The 14,476-nt window shown below is 40.1% G+C and overlaps 1 protein-coding gene across 1 annotated transcript in view; it reads right to left on the bottom strand.

Moving 5' to 3' along the window:
- The window catches only part of tbc1d32 (TBC1 domain family, member 32), a gene marked incomplete at both ends in the record, with an annotated part of 83,756 nt that overhangs the window by 24,895 nt on the left and 44,385 nt on the right, over window positions 1–14,476 (bottom strand). The window contains 5 exons of the mRNA XM_080047506.1: window positions 817–1,005; window positions 4,542–4,682; window positions 6,210–6,364; window positions 9,280–9,395; window positions 11,158–11,227. Of these exons, the coding sequence (XP_079903632.1) occupies window positions 817–1,005; window positions 4,542–4,682; window positions 6,210–6,364; window positions 9,280–9,395; window positions 11,158–11,227 (671 nt within the window). The remainder of the gene's footprint in view (window positions 1–816; window positions 1,006–4,541; window positions 4,683–6,209; window positions 6,365–9,279; window positions 9,396–11,157; window positions 11,228–14,476) is intronic.

Genomic DNA, 14,476 nt, shown 5'->3' on the forward strand with positions numbered 1-14,476 from the left:
TGTGTGTGTGTGTGTGTGTGTGCGTGTGCATGTGAGTGTGTGTGTGTGTGTGTGTGTGTGTGTGTGTTTGTTCGAAAGGGTGGACTCCAGTGGATCTTTGGGGCCACTCCTAATTTCAGCGTTCATCCAATATTCACAGAGCTGAACTTATTTTAATGACAACTTCTCTTCTAAGTAAACCTCCAGAAAAATGCTCTGCAGTGGGGATTTGAGTGGACACATTTCCCAAAGCTGATTTGTTATTTAGTATGGATGTGAATCACGGTTGACTGAATTTCAAAGGCGAGCTGTACAATTCAGTAGTGGTCTGCTTAAAACTTGTTATGTTAAAAGTCCATACAGAAAGCCATAAATAGGCATAGACTATGTATTAACACTGTTAGTTTTTTTCAGCGCACACACACAGTATGGACAGGTGGTGGATTTTGGATTGATATTCACTGATTTTGACAACAAGCGTTCTCCAGAATCACTGACTCCACCTTTAATTTCAGAGTACATTGTGACACTTAACTGTGTATGTTGCAATAAGAACCGGAAAAACTGACATGTTTTAAATCTTTTGACCAGTAATGTATCTACAGTGTACAGCTCCAGTCTGGATTTTTCTTCAATCTTCATCTCTACATAACTTATTGAAAATGCTCTCAATGACAAAAAAAAAATTATTGGAATTTGGTAGCAATTAAGTCAGTAGTTTATATTATAAAAACCAAAATGTTCATTCTACTCAAACATGTGTCTATAAATAGTCAAACGAGAGACGCTGAACATTTGGAGTGATCTCAGATGTATTATTGATGGTGTGCATCTCACCTTGAGGAAGACGGGCAGCTCCTCAGCCTGTGTGTGCTGCAGGATGTCTGGCTGGAGGTGTTTGAAGACGGCCACACACATGTAGACCTGGTAGTCTGACCCCAGCAGCACACAGGTGGAGACGTAGTGACAGATCTCAGGCCAGTCTAGATAGTTCCAGAAGCACTGAGTCAACCAGTGGAGGCACATCTACGGAGAGAAAGACACAAGGATAATTACTATTATTACTTTATGGCGATTTAGTTGATGCTTCTAACAAATACTCATGTTCCAGACAATTGTTCAACATGGTGGCGCACCCTGCTCCTACTGTATGCAAATATAAAACACTCGTTCTCATTCTTCAAGCGATGAATAATTATAACTGTCCGTCATACTCATGGATACATTGTTTTTATTTCATTTTATCTGTCTATTTATATATTTTTGGCTCGCTTGTTTAAAGAGGACCTATTATACTACTTTTCTGGTCTTAATTTCTTGTTTTACACTGCTATAGAGCAACCTGACACGAATCACATCACAAAAAACTATGTAGATTTTCGGGAAGCTCTTTCTCTTATTTTGGCGATCCAGCACGTCCTGTCAACACTTGAGTGTGTGTGCTTCGGCAATCTCCGCTCCCTCCGCCTGTGCATCGGCCATCTCCGCTACCCTCCCCCCCCTCCTGCAAACCCCACTCCGTTGTGATTGGTTAGCTTCCTTCCGGAACACTTTCAGTGGCGGGAAGCGCAAGCATGGACCTATAAGGGCGCGAGGCAGGCGCGAACAGGGAAGTGACAGCATTACCATACATGGAAACATCCGCGTGGTGACTTCACAAAGTTACATGCGACGTCACAAAGTTACAAAGGGTAGACCGCTTTGAAGACGTGACTTCTCGACTGGCTAGAATAGTGTTTAGTGCTCTGCACAGACACCCCAGACAGTCAGCAGGGAATACGTCGAAATGCATGTAAGTCATTATTTGATAATTTAGTATGGTTAAGCATGACTATGAATCATCATAACAACGTTTATAGGTCATAAAAGTCAAAAAGCATCATAGGTCCTCTTTAAACTATAATCGCCTGTTTTAACTGTATGTTTGCATGTTTTATCTGTAAGGTGTCCTTGAGTGTTTTGAAAGGCATAAATAAAATGAATTATCATTGTGGCTGTATACAGTAATAGTGTCATCCTCTTGAGACAATGAAAATACAGTATGTACAAAAGTGCATAGTAGTCCATTAAATAGCTGTTAAGCAAGTATTTTTGTCCAAACCGAAGTGGTGAACTGACAGACCAACAGACATACATACCAACCCAAGATCCACACTGCTAAAATGGCTGACAGATTGTATAAACATGTGTGCTATGGTATGTTAAACTCTCTCTCAGTTTGAACTCTGCTTAACCTGTTAACCTGATGAATTGAATGGAATCAGTAGACAACCTTATATATTATTCAGTCTTTCCAATCATTGAACTGACAACTAACGGTGCACCAGGCTACATTTTCACTAATTGCCGTGCCAATAATTTCCCGCTGTGTTCACAAACTACACAAGACTGCCTGAGCGTACAAACAAACTCACAAGCACACACACACACACACAGGCACGCACGCACACACACACACACACACACACACACACACACACACACACACACACACACACACACACACACACACACACACACACACACACACACACACACACACACACACAAGAAAGGCTGCTTGAGCGTGCTAACAAACTCCACTGCACGCACACGCGCAGTACACACACGCGCACACACACACACACACACACACACACTCACACACACACACACACACACACACACACACACACACACAAGATGATTACTATCCCCACCACCTCCAGTACACTCTACGGAAAGTACTGGCATTCTAATTTGTGTTGTAATAAAAACGGCTGAATCGATGCTGCCCTTTGTTGTTCAAAGCCTCGGGCATTAAAAGAGTTCCACGTACAGTACAGTACTTAGAGGGACTATAAACAAATCCTTTCAGGGTCCATCCAAGAGCACAGCGCTTCTTCTATTCTCTGTTGTAAGTGTTTCATGTGAGCTAAGACTTAGGTGGTCAAAGGTAAGTGTGAATGTGACTGGTATTCTTCCTTTTCTGGCATAAACAGACAGACAGACGGATAGACAGACAGACAGACAGACAGACAGACAGACAGACACACAAACAGCTCAAAAATTCGGAATAGATTTCTATTTCTGACTGAAAAACAGGTGACGTATTACACCACCCTGGAGAGTTTATATCTGTGATGCAAATAAGTCTAGTTTTCTAAGCCCCTCTGCTGCCTCTCATTACGTGAGCTACGACTGTCAACCGCTGAGAGAAGACAGGATCAAACAAAACAGGATTCAAGGTGAAAAACACTTTTTTTCTAACTTGTTGTTGTTTGTGAGCGATCGAGAGGTTTGTGTCAAAAGAATCAAGAGCCGAGAGGCAAAGATCTAACTTTTCAACTGCTCTGTTAAGGAAAAGGAAAAACAGTTTCAATTTCGAAGCTGTGTTTTTTCGGTGCTTTAATAAAGCTATAGTGCGTAACTTTTTCATATAAACTAATGTCAGTTATATTCAAGCCATTACCAAACGAGTAGACACAAAGTTGATTAAGCCTATCAGTTCCACAAAACTCTCTTTATTTCTAAGTATGGCAGCGTTTACAAACTGGTTTCGCCCCCCCCCCCCCCGACACTGGTGAAGGAAATCAGAAAAATCCCAAGAGCTCAAGAAAATATTTAAAATCTTGACATACAGCAGAAGGTATAAAAACCCAGGTGCGATCACCAAAGGCTTACCTCATGTAGATGCGGCAGTGTTGTTGTAATTACACAGAATTCCTAATAGACAGAGGTTACGCACTATAACTTTAAAGTCATTCAAAAAGCTTTATAGCCAGTTTTAGGTCTTTAAATGATAATGCAATATTTTTATTCAAAGCCGATGACAAAACAAAAAGGGGCCGCTGACTGTTTTGATCTGATCTATTTTGAATCAAACCAATCTAATCAAAATTCAGTCCATTGTTTCCATCATCAGGACTGTCCTTCAATGATCTAAGAGCCTCAGAAATTATGGAAATTACAAAACCAAAGATAGAACACTTAGAATTAAATATCTGATTTAAACTAATTGTCTTCAGTACAGAAATAAATTATTGTCTTCAAAGACTCAGAGAGCAGTTTCTAAATGCATAGACTCAGCTTAAATATCTGGACTTTTGCTAAATAATATATTGGACAATGTTAGTGAGTAACTTAATAAAATACTAGAACTGACCAAAGTCAATACTAACTTGGTGTTAAGTGTCTTGCTTAAAGACACAATGGTAGAGATGGTGGGCACCCTAGACGTTATACCAGCCACCACTAGTTTTACAACGGGGTGCCGGGGATTGAACCAGCGACCTCATGGTTACTGGGAGAAGGAACCAGAGACCTCATGGTTACTGGGAGGAGGAACCAGAGACCTCATGGTTACTGGGAGGAGGAACCAGAGACCTCATGGTTACTGGGAGGAACCATAGACCTCATGGTTACTGGGAGGAGGAACCAGAGACCTCATGGTTACTGGGAGGAGGAACCAGAGACCTCATGGTTACTGGGAGGAACCATAGACCTCATGGTTACTGGTCGGGCCCTCTTTCCACTAGGCCATCCTACCATCCTACCACCATCTCCTCATCTCCTTGTCTTACCTGTGAGGGGGTGAAGCCAGACATCCTGAAGGCAGAGTGGACCAGAGGCAGTTCAGCTCTGAGCAGCAGCTCCACATAGTGAGCTGTGCACCAGTAGACAGGAGGGATCCCTGAGGCCGACACTTCCACAGGAACATGCACCTGGAACAGACATAACACAAGGTTTTTCAAATCAAATCAAATCAAATCAGTTTTATTTGTATAACCCAATATCACAAATAGACATTTGCCTCAGTGGGCTTTACATTCCGTATGACACCCTACCCTTAGACCCTTAGCTCTGCTGAGAAAAAACTCCCAGTAAAAACCCTTTATCGGGATTAAAAAAAATTGAGAAATCTCAGGAAGAGTCGACAAAGTAAGGGATCCCTCTCCCAGGACGGACATGCTGCAATAGATGTCGTAAGTAGAGAAAATCATAAAGGAGTAATCATTGACCAGATGTTTTTAGTCTTCCCCCAGGAAATGTGTTAGTTAAGGTAGTGTGTGTTTATTTTTTTTGTGCGATTATTGTGGACAATAGGCTGGATGCGATGCCTATAATTCATTAATGCTTATTAGCCTACTTGTTTGATTTCCTTTTAAATAAAGAGGTTATTGGTTATTTTTTGACAGGTGAAGCGGTTGGTCGGTAGTCAAGGCGAGGGGCTGGCGTTGTTAAGGCGGCCATCTCAGCAATAAAGCGCAGCGGGAAACACTGTTTTTATCTCTTGATTTCAGAACATTCTAACGATTCTAAGGTCGAGCCATATATCTGCAAATATTGGAGGATATTCCAACAAATAAACAACGGAAACATCAATTACAAGCTCCACATTTTGTATTCAGAGCTGATAGAGACACTAGAACAGTCCTGAAAACTTGTCCAGCTGTTATTTTGAGTAATTGAAATAGATTCTTTCTGTTCACGTACTGGTGTTTGTGTGTTTGTGTGTGTGTGTTTGCTGACGCCTCTTAATTATTTGTGCCCTTTCTGTTGTTTCCCTGATATTGACTAGATCGACCGTGTTGTTGAGACACTCACCGCTGTGAGCCGAGTCCAATCAAGACGTAATGGACTTCCCAGACACGGGGTTGATCGAGCGTTTGGTGAATTGAAGCAAAGCTGATCTCAGATATGCTTCCTTGGAATGATTGAAACTACAGACTTCATTTAAACTTAAACTATTAATTTTATCATTTAATTTATCGTCTTTCCCTCAGTTATCTCATCGAGGACGTTGTATGTTGTTACTTTTTTTATATTATATTATAAAGATTAGATAGATTGCTTTAATTTCAGAGTACATTGAGATTTTAAAGTGTGCAAGTTGCAATAAAAATAGGAAAAAAATTATCTTTTAAAACATATAACAGTAGCATACATGCATATGAAACCATAACTGCTCCATCTTTTACTGACAGAAGCCTATTAAACTTATTAATACAGCACTTGCTGTAAATTTAATCCTTTGAACCCACATTTAGATATTTTCTTTGTCTCACGGTTTCCATAGCAGCAGCCTGTAATTATTTTGTCCGGAAAAGCCCCACAAACCAACTTTATCAGCAACTGTATATACAATCTGAAAACTGCTCTGAGATATCTATGATTTTTTGCCATTTTAGGTGATTCTAGAGTGCTAAATGACTGTATATAATCCCCTTGTAGCATGTTGTTGTACTCACGGAGGTGTGTATCCTCGCTGGCCAGATGAAGGCCGAGGTGAGCAGAGAGGAGAGGTTCAGTAACAGACCCAGAGATCGGTCCATGTCTCCGGACATGAGGAGAAACACTGTGGAGGCCAGCCAGTCGTTACCCGGGTAACCCTCCTGTTGAGTGACTGGAGGGTAGAGTTAAGGAGCGATAGATGGTCCATTGACAATGAATGGGACGGATATGTGTGTACTGTGGCTATATACAGCTCTGGAAAAAATTAAGAGACCACTCCAAATGTTCAGTGTCTCTCGTTTTACTAATTATAGGCATACGTTTGAGTAAAATTAACATTTTGGTTTTATAATAAAAACAACGGACAACATTTCTACCAAATTCCAATAATTTTTTTTGTCATTGAGAGCATTTTCAATAAGTAATGTAGAGATAAAAATTTAAGAAAAATCCAGACTGGTCTCTTCATTTTTTCCGGAGCTGTATACAGCGTTCATGCTATACCTGTAAATCCGTCTTCTGTAACACTGATTTAAAAAGGTGGAGTCCGCGATTCTGGAGAACGCTTGTTGTCAAAATCAGTGAATATCTCCTCACGATCCGCTACCTGTCCGTACTGCGTGTGAACACTGAATTTTTACACGTTAATACATAGCCTAGACTCTGTAAACGGCCATGTTGCTAGCTATGGTGGGCCCTTTTGTTTAGATACTGTACCCTTTATTTACATACCAATTTACAGAGCATAGGCTGTGTATTATCGTTTTTTTTTCAGCGCACACAGTAAATACATGGTGGTGGATCATGAGGAGATATTGCTTGATTTTGACAAACATTTATTTCGGCAACAAGCGTTCTCTAGAATCGCTGACTACACCTTGGAATCAGCCTTCTGTGACACTTTATGTGACCAATTTAAATGGAACCAGCTTTGATCAAGACAAAGTACCACTTTGCACATAGAAAATAAATCTAAACTAAGTAATAGCCTCTGTATTTTATTACTCATTAATAATCTACAGAGCGGTGCATCGCCGTGGCATTATATGACATTGAACTAATTGGACTTGACATGTATTTTCAGGTGGTGTCGAATTCGCTATAAAACCACAAAATTAGTTATTCAAATATTACATCAAAACTTCGAAAAACTGACATTCATTGATTCTGTGTACATTCTACAGTAAAGAAGAGTGTGTGTGTGTGTGTGTGTGTGTGTGTGTGTGTGTGTGTGTGTGTGTGTGTGTGTGTGTGTGTGTGTGTGTGTGTGTGTGTGTGTGTGTGTGTGTGTGTGTGAAGAGAAAAAAAACCCAGTATTCCTTATGTTGTGTTAAATAAAGCGTTGAGTTAATATACCACTGACACTGTTAACCGACATTGACGGCAATCGGGTGTCAGCTACGGAGCGAGAAATAACAGTCAATTAACCCTGATATAAGCAGACAATTTTCTTATAACAGTAAAAAAAATAAAAATAAAAATGCCTAACAGCTTAGACTGCCAAGAATCCACCTCTCTGTGTGAAATATCAATTCTGTGAAATGATGTGATAAAAAACAGAATAGTTTATTGAGGAGGCGGCAAGCTCTCTGAATGGTATTACTGCTCAATCAATTTGCCTTACAGAAACATTGTGGTAATGTGTGAATACGTCTGAATTACTATGGAATCGCTCAGCGTAGAGGAACATTCATATTAGCTCAAATGTCAATGTGGTTTCAGCATCACGACGAAAATGTCAAGCTGATTTATATTTGTGAAACAAGACTTTAATTCCTAATTTCAAACAGAATTTTCGTGTTTAGTTGTCTCAAAAACAAAAGGGAACTTTCTGAAGGAGATAGGAGGCCTAGCAGTTGCCTAGCCTCTGTAAATGGGCATGCCATTTATTTACATGCCAGTTTACAGAGCCTAGGCTGTGTATTAACACCAGACTTGTTTTTTTAAGCTCACACACACAGTATGGACAGGTAGAGGATCATGAGGAGATATTCACGGATTTTGACAAAAAGTGATATTGATGAAATAATTTTCCAGAATGGCTGACTCCACCTTTAACATGTATTTGCTTGCATGTATAACAGATGTATAAAGCTGCACTCCCACGTTATCCTACAGCTCTCTGCATATCCGTTATACCACCGTTAAATAACATTAGTTCATTTAGTTTGGAGGACTAATCTTTAGATATTTCTCATTTTCTTTATAAAAGGAGTCAACAAATAAAAATGGAAAAATCCCCCGGTGTTGCAAACGCTCCGAAGCTTAAGTTATTAAAATTATTTTGAATTTGTTATGAGATTCAGGAGACTTTGATTTGTTTTCATTGCACAAAACAAAACATCTTAGAGTATACGTCATTGAAAATACTTCAGAGGAATCCAACAATTTTGTTGTCTGCTTCCGAACGTAACACTTGAAAGAGAATATTTGATTAAATGTGTGAACTGTCATCATTTTTGGAATTATTCAGTGGTATTCACATGGTTGAATTCACTTCTTCTAAGTTGCATTTTGTCATAAATAACTATATATCTACATTGCCTCGCATAATATCGAACCACTAAACCTGCCTGAATGTTGGAACTTGTTTTGAAAAAGGTGTATTCCACACGCGCAAGATATCATTGATTTAGTGAGTAAGTCAAGATATACTTTAAGAAGCAAATTTTAAAGGAGTAAATTTACATATATATTCCAACTTGTATTTCACATGTTGTGCATCAGAAATGTGGGTAACAACCTAGTTTGTTGAAGTCACTTTCCAAACATTTTGAGTGTGTGGACTTGACATGTCTATGGAAAGTTATTTAGATAATTTAGAGGTTATAATGTGAGCCCTATCAAATTGTGTTGATGAGTACAAATCTCATTTGAATGTATTAGAAAGGAAAAAGGTCAATTTTGCCCAAGAAAAATTTGCTAAATTTACGAAAAATTTGAATAAAAATAAATAAAATAAAAAGTAGATAAGTAAGTAAGTAAGGTAAGTTAGTAAGTAAGTAAGTTAGTTAGTAAGTAAGTAAGTGTAATCTTAGTGTCTTAATGAGTGCAGATGTGGACATATGTGGCCCCTATAAAGGATACTGAGCTCTGAAGCAGTTTTAACTCTCTGCGTGGAGAGGAAGATCTTTATATGCTTCATCAGCAGCGTCAGCTCCTTCTCAGCATCTTCTTTCAGTAGATTGAGGTAGCTGCCGTACCTGCAGACGAAAGACACAAATCATGTATAAACATCTTCCCATACGTCTATCAATCCTTATTGGGGTTGTCTGTCCTACAGTTAGTGATTCGTTGGGAAGTCTAGCTGTTGACTATTAAAGTACAGCATTACCAATATTGAAAAGTAATGTACTTGAGTATTTCCATTTAAGCTACTTCATATTTCTTCTACACAACATTTAATGGGTGAATATTTTGCTCCATTACAGAATTCAGAAAGCTTTATTTTTCTAATGGGTAGGTTTAAAAAATTATTCATTTGTTGAGTGTTAAACTACCAAATATACTTAATTAACTATTATTTAATGTTTAGTTAATGATATTAATGCTTAGGTAGTTAAAGATTTACTAACTGTTTATGCACAAAAATATTCATAAACCATTTCACACACAAGTAGTATTTACTGTATAACATAAAAAGCTGTCAGAAAGTGCCTCACATACGCATACTTAAGAACACCTTTTTATAGACGGAGTTCTGTGCGATATGGAAATGGGGGTGAAATGAGGATGAGGACTGAATCTAATGTGCCATGTAAAGGGACACAGCCTCCCAGGTGAGCTCTGATGTCATGCTGAAATCGCTTGCTGTGAAGTTCAGGAAGTGACTGAGGTGGAAGGCTTTAGAAACGCTTTAAATAATATGTTAATGTCGGAGCGCTGCTGGGGCTCTGTCACAGCTTTAGGACACTGGATTCAACCAAGTGAGACAGCCGACTGAGTTAGAGAGATTCAGGCCAGGATTTAAAATGACCTAGGCTTTAGCAAAATGTTGGTGAAAAATGGGCAGCAAACTTGTATCATATGAACATTTTAAACAGTAATTTAAGTCTCAAATGAACTCTAACAAGTCCTGTTAGGGGAAAATTACAAATACGGAGCAAGCTGACATCGTCCACTGGGTTGCAGGGTCGGAGGTTCCATCCCCTGCCTACCCGCCACATGTCCAAGTGTCCCTGGGTAAGACACTGAACCCCACATTGCTCCCGATGGTTCAGAGAGTGCCTTGCATGGCAGCTACTGCCATCGGTGTATGAGTTTGTGTGTGAATGGGTGAATGTGGTAAGAAATGTAAAGCGCTTTGGGGCTGAGAAAATTGGCTAAAAAGCGTCATTTTTCCATTTACCATATTTCAGTTCAAAGTATGACTGTGTCCGAGTGCAGCCTCACTTAACAGGTTATGTGGCTTTAGGCTCAGTGTAAGGTTAATACATCTGATAATTGGTGTGTGTGTGTGTGTGTGTGTGTGTGTGTGTGTGTGTGTTTCTGTGTAAATGCATACACGGCATATCATCTGACCACTTGGGTTTTCCATTTTATTTGAGTATCAATGTGCAGTTAGTGCATCATAAAAAGTATTGTACATCAACAATACTAGTTCTTTTTTTGTAGAATTCCAATTAAAATATACCTATGGATATTATATTTATTTTCTGCCAAGTCTGCTCAGTAAAAAACGCCAATAAACATTCTACAAATTGAACTTTTAAGCCTCTTTATTTGGAGCTGATACAGTTCTTAAATAAATAAAACATCTTTCAGTATAATTAACATTTCCCATGTTGCTGCAGTATATTGTATCATATATCATATTGTATGAAATGTAAAGCCCACTGAGACAAATGTATTTGTGATTTTGGGCTATACAAATAAAACTGATTTGATTTGATTTGCAGTAAAAACACCATCTGCTTTTTAGGAGTTTATGAGCTTTTGGAAAGACTGGTTACACACTGCACATACCTGAGACAGGTGTTGATTCCCAGCTGCTCCACAGATGAAAGCACAACGCTCTCCACACTATTATCCTCCGCTGGAAAACAAAGTAAGAAGGGTAAGGAGGTTGAGTTGGCTATTGTCAAGCAAAAAATATATACATGGGATAAGGCTGGGGAAAAAAAACTCCCTAGATCTCACTTTACGGGCAAGCTAACCACCAACCAACCAATCAATCAAATTGTATTTAATTAGCACCTTTAAAAAAAATCAGATATAGTTTAGCATTTTTTGCGTTAAATTGCGAGACAGTGCAGGAACAAGGGGACATTTAAAGACCTACTTCACAGGTGGAAATATGAAGGTGTATTGAACTCTGAGATCCTATGTAGGATAAATGTGCAAACATTTTAGAAATCGGTTCATCCTAGCCAGAGAAAAGTCAGAAAGAGTGTTTTATGGTCTCACTGTCTAACCATGATGTCACACATGGTAAAATGTACGGTTAGGAAGGATTAACTGGACAGCTGGGCCAAGGGAAGACTGAGGAAAGACTGAGGGAAGACAAACCTCATTCATTATATTATAATAGCGATTTTGTAATGATAGAACGCCGGTTCAGTATGGGTGAAGTATTCCTTTAAGTAACAGTGTTTAACCACGGGTTGTTTCCCAGAAGCGTTTCAATGGTAGAGATCAGTAGAGTCGTAACTTATGATTTTAGGAGTGCGGTGGTGTTTTGGGTGAAAATAATTTTTATTAGTGTGAAATTTTGAGCCCTGTGAGAAAGCCCTTCATCTCAGGACGTTATCTTTATCGGTGGAGTCTGTTGCAACAGCGAGATACTAGAATAGCTGAAAAATACTGGAGCAGAGCAGCTTTACGTCCACACACACACACACACACACACACACACACACACACACACACACACACACACACACACACACACACACACACACACACACACACACCAAGCTATCAGTCTCACCAGCTGCTCTCATGGGCTCTTACTTAGCACCATTAAAAGGTGTAAGAAATCGTAAAAAATATATTAGATTTTTGGAGTTACAGTTGTAATTGTGCGGAGACGATGGAAGATGGATGAAGCAATAAATGTGAAAAGAGTTATATCTTGTTTCAAAAGAAATTTTTCCGCTTCTTCTTGGCTATGGGGGAAAATAACATTATTACATCCGTGCTAAGGGATCCCCTGATTCAGACAGTTTGGGGTGAGATGATGAGAACATTGCAACGATTAAAGGTAAATGGTAAATGGTAGATGGACTTGACTTATATAGCGCTTTTTAGACAATTTTCTCAGCCCCGAAGCGCGTTACATTTCTAACCACATTCACCCATTCACACACAAACACACAAACACACACACACACCAATGGCAGTAGCTGCAATGCAAAGCGCTATCTGAACCATCGGGAGCAATGTGGGGTTCAGTGTCTCTTTGCCCAGGGACACTTCGACATGTGGCGGGGAGACGGGGGATCGAACCTCCGACCCTGCACTCCAGAGGACGACCGCCCTACCAACTTCCCCACTGACACCTAAGGTGGAGTCAGGGATTCTGGAGAAGGCTTGTTATTGAACACTTTTTGTCAATATCAGTGAATATCTCCTCACGATCCCCTACCTGTCCGTACTGTGTGCGCTAAACACAAAAATCTTGTATTACTACACAGCCTAGGCCTACATTTACTCTGTTTACCTTCCCGTTTACAGAACCTAAGCTGTTTATTAACACTGGACAGATAGTGGACTGTGAGGAGGTATTCACTGATTTTGACAAAAAAGGGATTTTGACAACAAGCCTTCTCCAGAAACACTGACTCCACCTTTAATACTAGCGGCACTATTGAGACAGCGTGAGTGGCAGTGTAAACTTAAAATCCAATGTACAGTCTAATGGTGCAGAAATATGCATGGGGAAATGATAACACTGTTGCTGTAATCTACATATCAAATTGATCATTCAACGTGGCGGCCATTGAAAAAAAAAATCAAAGATGAAGCCATGTAGATTAATCACAGGCCATCAAACCTTGTAATAATTGAGGGGAAAATAGCTTGTGATGGGGGTGTGAAGCAATGCCGACACAACTAGCCGCCATATTATCTCGCTCAGCCCTTCTCTCCTCACATATTAACATCTCTAACAATCCCTCGCTGATGGCAATTACCGTCTAATGGAGATGAATGGGCTCTCGTTGTGTTTATTCGCTCCCTCCCTCATTTTTCCTCTCCTCCTGTCTCTTCAGGGGTTTACATTAAGGTTTGCATTAAGTCCTGTATGCTAGACCTTCTAACTTTTGTTTTTTGATCAATTATATGTGCACTCTTTTTTTTTTTAAAGATTATTTATAGTGTAACTCCATTGATGCTGGTATACTGACAATTTTTTATTTTATTTACCTGACTTGTCCTTTCACGGTATATTTTTGCTCTTGGGCTGGATAAAGTACAACAAGGTAGACTGCACGAAGAAAATCTATTTAAATGAGGATTAATGTGAGAAAGCTTATAGATCCCCTGTCTGAGATACTGTAATAGAAGATGTTGTAACTTGGGGGGGGGGGGGGGGGGGAGAAAATAAACGTGATTTTTTCATTGTTCCTATCGACCCAATTTCGAGAGGCAGCAAGTGGGAATAAATGAGATTTCTGGACAGCTGGTTTGAGGAGCTGAGGGCACGGTGGGGGCGAGTGAGATAGGCCTCAGAACAGTGAGCTGACAGAGGTTAATACTGTCAGTGTGTGTGTCTGTGTGTCGTTGTGTCTGTCTCTCTGTCTGTGTGTGTGTGCGTGTGTGTGTGTGTGTGTGTGTGCGTGTGTGTGAGGCCTCAACAGTGAGCTGACAGAGGTTAACACTGAGCAAATGAGTGCGCTCTCTCCATACAATGGGAACACTCAAGTAGGGCAGACTGGCCCAGACCGCAGTCAACTGTCCATCAAACACTAAAAATAGGGCTGCCGGTCTGTACACCCACTCCCCTGCGGCACAAACACACATAGGCGAACACACACACACACACACACACACACACACACACACAGGCACATGTACACCTTTACACTTACACACAAACACACATGTAACTTGCAGATTGCAGAGTTCAACAAGAGCCATGGCAGCTGCCTGGTCTCTGCAGAGGCTATTTGGTGGGAGGAATAGTAGAAGGTCAAGTGTGTTTCTGTGTGTGAATGTTAGTGTGTCATTGTGTGTGTCTGAGTGTAAGTGTGAGTGTGCGCACGCGCGTGTGTGTGTGTGTGTGTGTGTGTGCGTGCATGTGCGTGTGTGTGTGTGTGTGTGCCTCTGTGTGCCCCTGTGTGTG

The sequence above is a fragment of the Ammodytes marinus genome (assembly GCF_949987685.1).
Source record: "Ammodytes marinus genome assembly, chromosome: 19".
In the NCBI taxonomy this organism is placed as follows: Eukaryota; Metazoa; Chordata; class Actinopteri; order Uranoscopiformes; family Ammodytidae; genus Ammodytes; species Ammodytes marinus.